At 56.2% G+C, this 4,465-nt stretch overlaps 1 protein-coding gene across 3 annotated transcripts in view; it reads left to right on the forward strand.

Annotated features, from left to right (window-relative positions):
* LOC108445945 (translation initiation factor IF-2-like) overlaps nucleotides 1-4,150 on the forward strand; it is a 6,056-nt gene extending 1,906 nt beyond the window's left edge. For 2 of the 3 annotated variants that reach the window (XM_017731160.1, XM_017731161.1), the window contains 2 exons: nucleotides 672-794; nucleotides 958-1,536. In XM_017731160.1, coding sequence (XP_017586649.1) covers nucleotides 672-794; nucleotides 958-1,044 — 210 coding nt within the window. In that variant the 3' untranslated portion in view covers nucleotides 1,045-1,536. Of the gene's footprint in view, nucleotides 1-671; nucleotides 795-957; nucleotides 1,537-1,937; nucleotides 2,153-2,705 lie in introns of those variants that run through there. The other variant, XR_001861041.1, reaches the window with a different exon arrangement.
* The last annotated feature ends 315 nt before the right edge of the window (nucleotides 4,151-4,465 follow it).

Consider the following 4,465-nt stretch of genomic DNA (forward strand, 5'->3'; position numbering starts at 1 on the left):
GCCCCAAAATCCTCCTCGTTCCAGCCCCAAAATTCCCGTTCCATCCCTAAAATCCCGATTCAGCCCCAAAATCCTCCTCGTTCCAGCCCCAAAATTCCCGTTCCATCCCTAAAATCCCCGTCCAGCCCCAAAATCCTCCTCGTTCCAACCCCAAAATTCCCGTTCCATCCCTAAAATCCCCGTCCAGCCCCAAAATCCTCCTCGTTCCAGCCCCAAAATTGCCGTTCCATCCCTAAAATCCCCATCCAGCCCCAAAATCCTCCTCGTTCCAACCCCAAAATTCCCGTTCCATCCCTAAAATCCCCGTCCAGCCCCAAAATCCTCCTCGTTCCAACCCCAAAATTCCCGTTCCATCCCTAAAATCCCCGTCCGGCCCCACCAACCTCCTCGTTCCAGCCCCAAAATTCCCGTTCCATCCCTAAAATCCCCATCCAGCCCCAAAATCCTCCTCGTTCCAGCCCCAAAATTGCCGTTCCATCCCTAAAATCCCCGTCCGGCCCCAAAATCCTCCTCGTTCCAGCCTCAAATCCCCATTCGGCCCCAAAATCCTCCTCGTTCCAGCCTCAAATCCCCGTTCCAGCCCCAAAATTCCCGTTCCATCCCTAAAATCCCCATCCAGCCCCAAAATCCTCCCCGTTCCAGCCTCAAATCCCCGTTCCTTGGGATTCCAGGGATGCGGGGGGAACCCGGCGGATTTGGGATGCTGGGCCCTGCCTCGACCCTCCTCGGATTTCCACCTTTTCCCTGGATTTTTGCCTTTTTCCTCCTCTCCTTCGTCCTTTGCTGAGCTCCAGGTGAGTTTGGGAGCATTTTTGGGGGCGGGTCAGGAATTTTCGGTCAATTAATGGAGACGTTATTAATGAATTGCTGTTAAAAAAAATGGGGGTGTTTTTGGTTTTGGGTTTTTTTTTAAGGAAAGGCTGTTTTCCGAGAAAAAGTCACGCTTTTACTTTACAGGGATTTTCCCGGTTTTGGGGAGCAAAGGGGGGAGTGATGCTCCAGAGCTTCCCGTGCCTCTGGAAAACGGGATTCCCTTTATTTTAGCCGGGATACCAAAATGATTCTGGAAAAAATGAACCCAAATTTACCGAGAACAAACAACCTGAAAGCTGAGGAAGGCGAGGGGAGGATGCGAGGGGAGGAGGAAATTCCCAGACAATTCCCAAACAATTCCCAGACAATTCCCAAACAATTCCCAAGCTGCTCCCAGACTGCCCCGGGGGGATCTCCAGAGGTTTTTGGGGGTTTTTTTTCCCCCTTTTACCCAAAATCTGAGCTCGGGATCTGGGAATAAATCAGGGACTAAATCGCTGTTCCCGGGGTGGTTTTTCCCTGCTCCCGGCGGCTTTTCCCGGGATTTCAGCCGTGCCCAAGCGGCGCTGGAAGAGAGCAAAGAGGGTCAGCGGCCCCTAAATCCGATCCCTGCGCCGTCTGCTGCTCCTCTTTAATCACCTTAGGCCGAGCTCATTGCTCATTCCCGGCCATTCCCGGCCATTCCCGGCCATTCCCGGTGGTTTGGAGTTGGGGACAAGCGGTCCTGGATGTGCTGGAGGGGTGGGAAAGGGGCGGATTCCCGGGAAAAAACGTGGCGGTGGGGATGGGAAGGGTGGGATGGGCAGTGGGAGTGGGATTCCCAAAGCCTGGAATGGCCAGGGGTGGGTGTCCAGGGGAGGGAAACTGAGGCACGGCTTTGGGATGCTCCGGGATTCTCTGGGATGCGCCGGGATCCTTTGGGGCGCTCCAGGATTCTCTGGGATGCTCCGGGATCCTTTGGGGCGCTCCGGGATTCTCCGGGATTCTCTGGGATTCTTTGGGAAGCGCCGCTGCTTTCCCAGCTCCATGGGGATGCTGCAGGATGGGAGCGGGGAGGATCCCACGGAGAGGCCCCAAACCTCGATTTTTATGGGATTTTCTCCTTTAACCCCCTCCCTCCCCAGCCCAATCCCAGCTCCATCCCGAGCCGGCAGGGAGGGAAAATCCAGGGAATTCTTTGAAAGCCAAAGGCGCTCCCGGACCGGGAGGTGGCAGCAGGAGACCGCGAGCGGCTGATCCCAAATCCCTTCGGGAAAGGAGCGACCGGGATGGAGCTGGCCTCCCCCAGCCCCAGATAAAATCCTGGAGCCGTGTCCGGGCTGGTTCCGATGGGAAAAGGGTCGGGATGAGATGGGAAAAGGGTCGGGATGAGATGGGGAAAGGGTTGGGATGAGAGGGGAAAAGGGTCGGGACGAGAGGGGAAAAGGGTTGGGATGAGAGGGGAAAAGGGCCGGGATGAGAGGGGAAAAGGGTCGGGACAAGAGGGGAAAAGGGTTGGGATGAGAGGGGAAAAGGGCCGGGATGAGAGGGAAAAAGGGCCGGGATGAGATGGGAAAAGGGCCGAGATGAGACGGGAAAAGGGCCGGGATGAGAGGGGAAAAGGGTCGGGATGAGAGGGGGAAAGGGTCGGGATGAGAGGGGAAAAGGGCCGAGATGAGAGGGGAAAAGGGTCGTGATGAGACGGGAAAAGGGTCGGGATGAGACGGGAAAAGGGTCGGGATGAGAGGGGAAAAGGGTCGGGATGAGAGGGGAAAATGGCCGGGGAAAACTGGCTAAAACCAGGGGAAAATGAGGGGGAAAAAAGGAGGGAAATGGGAAAAACGGGGAAAATGGCCGGGGAAAACCAGGACAACCCGGGAATAATCCGGGTTCCTCATCCCTCGCACACGCAGCTGCCCCAAAATGCGACAACGCCGCTTCCTCCCAGACGCCACCAGCGCCCCTGGCAGCTGCCAGGTCCTGGCAGGACCAAACCCACACCCTGGCACACCCAATCCCGGGATTCCTCCGTTGCCGGGATTCCTCCGTTCCCGGGATTCCTGTTCCCAGCCCGGATCCGCCGTGGGATCCCTGAAAGCTCCGGTGGTTTCGGAAAAGTGAATTATTCAGCGGTGACCCCGGCGGAGGCGGCGCAGCATCAATTATTGAGCGGCAGAGCCGTCGAATTCCCTCCTAAATAACTCATCCCGGGCCTTCCCGGGAAATTACACATCCGATCTCCCGCCTAAACGCTCTCCCGGGAAATCCGCTGGGGCAGGAGTTAGGCCTGGGTGGAGGAGGAGAAGGAGGAAGAGGAGAAGGAGGAGGAGGAGAAGGAGAGGGAGGAGGAGGAGGAGGAGGAGGCGGAGGAGGAGGAGAAAGGAGTTCTGCCAGGAGATCCCAGGATTTGGCTTCGCCAGGAGCATCCCGGTGCTGCCCATCGGGGTCAGGGATCCCGATCCCAAAGGGGTTGGGCCCATCCTGGGTGGTTCCCTTCTTGGGATCCCTCCAGCCGTGGGAAAAGGGATCCCAGGGATCCTTCAATCCATGGGGAAAGGGATTCCAGGGATCCTTAAAGCCATGGGAAAAGGGATCCCAGGGATCCTTCAAGCCGTGGGAAAAGGGATCCCAGGGATCCTTCCAGCCGTGGGAAAAGGGATCCCAGGGATCCCAGGGATCCTTCCAGCCACGGGAACTTCCCCAAAACCTGGGGAAGCAGCTCCCACTCCCAGCCCTGCTGGATTCAGGGAATCTCCCCCAAATCCTCCTGGCGTGGGTGCAACTCCCGGCAAGGCCCAACCCCCGGGATTGCTCTGGCTCGGGCATCCCAGGAATTTTTTTTTCCCGAGTTTTTGGTGTAATTAAAGCACCCTCGGGGGAGGGGGGAGGGGCTGCGGCCAGCAGGGCGCCAGGAGATCCCAAACTCCGGGAAGGGATCCCTGGGGTTGATCCATCCCATCGCGCGGGAATTGCGAATTCCAGAGAATCCCTCGGATCCCAGGAACGGGGTGGGGCTAATTAAAGTAATTCATTAATCCCACAGCTCGGTGCCGTGGAATGGGGAAGCGCCGCGGATCCGATGGGGCGGAGCAGCCGAATTTTGGGAAGGGGCAGGGCTGGGAAACGCAAATTCCGAACCCAGGGCGTTCATGGAAGAAGGGGGAAAAACCGGGATTTTTTCCAGGCTGGAATTTTTTTCCAGGGGAGGGGGGGCCCCCTGGCCCCCCACCCACCCGCCGGTGATGTTTGGGTTAATAATTAATTGTTGATTTGCGGGTTGATAATTAATTGTTCGATTGTTTTATTATTTTATTGCTTTGTTATTTTACTGGTTTATTGTTTAATTGTTTTACTGTTCTGTTGTTGAATTTGTTGTTTATTTGTTCGTTCGTTTAATTATTTATTTAATTAATTAATTATTTATTCGATCGATTTAATCCCGGATCTAATCCCGGGTGGCAGATGTCGCCTTTATCGTCACCTCTGTCCCACAGCCCCAGACAAAAACAAGGAGACGTCGGGAATTAGCGGGAGAAAAGGGGGAGGGGGGTTGGGAATAAATATTCCCGTGATTCCTGGGGGGCTGGGATGAGGGAAAAGAGGGGCCGGAGAAGCCTTGGGATGGGGCTGGAGAAGCTTTGGGATGGGGCTGGAGAAGCTTTGGGATGGGGCT

Source organism: Corvus brachyrhynchos, unplaced genomic scaffold, assembly GCF_000691975.1.
Source record: "Corvus brachyrhynchos isolate BGI_N302 unplaced genomic scaffold, ASM69197v1 scaffold303, whole genome shotgun sequence".
NCBI lineage: Eukaryota > Metazoa > Chordata > Aves > Passeriformes > Corvidae > Corvus > Corvus brachyrhynchos.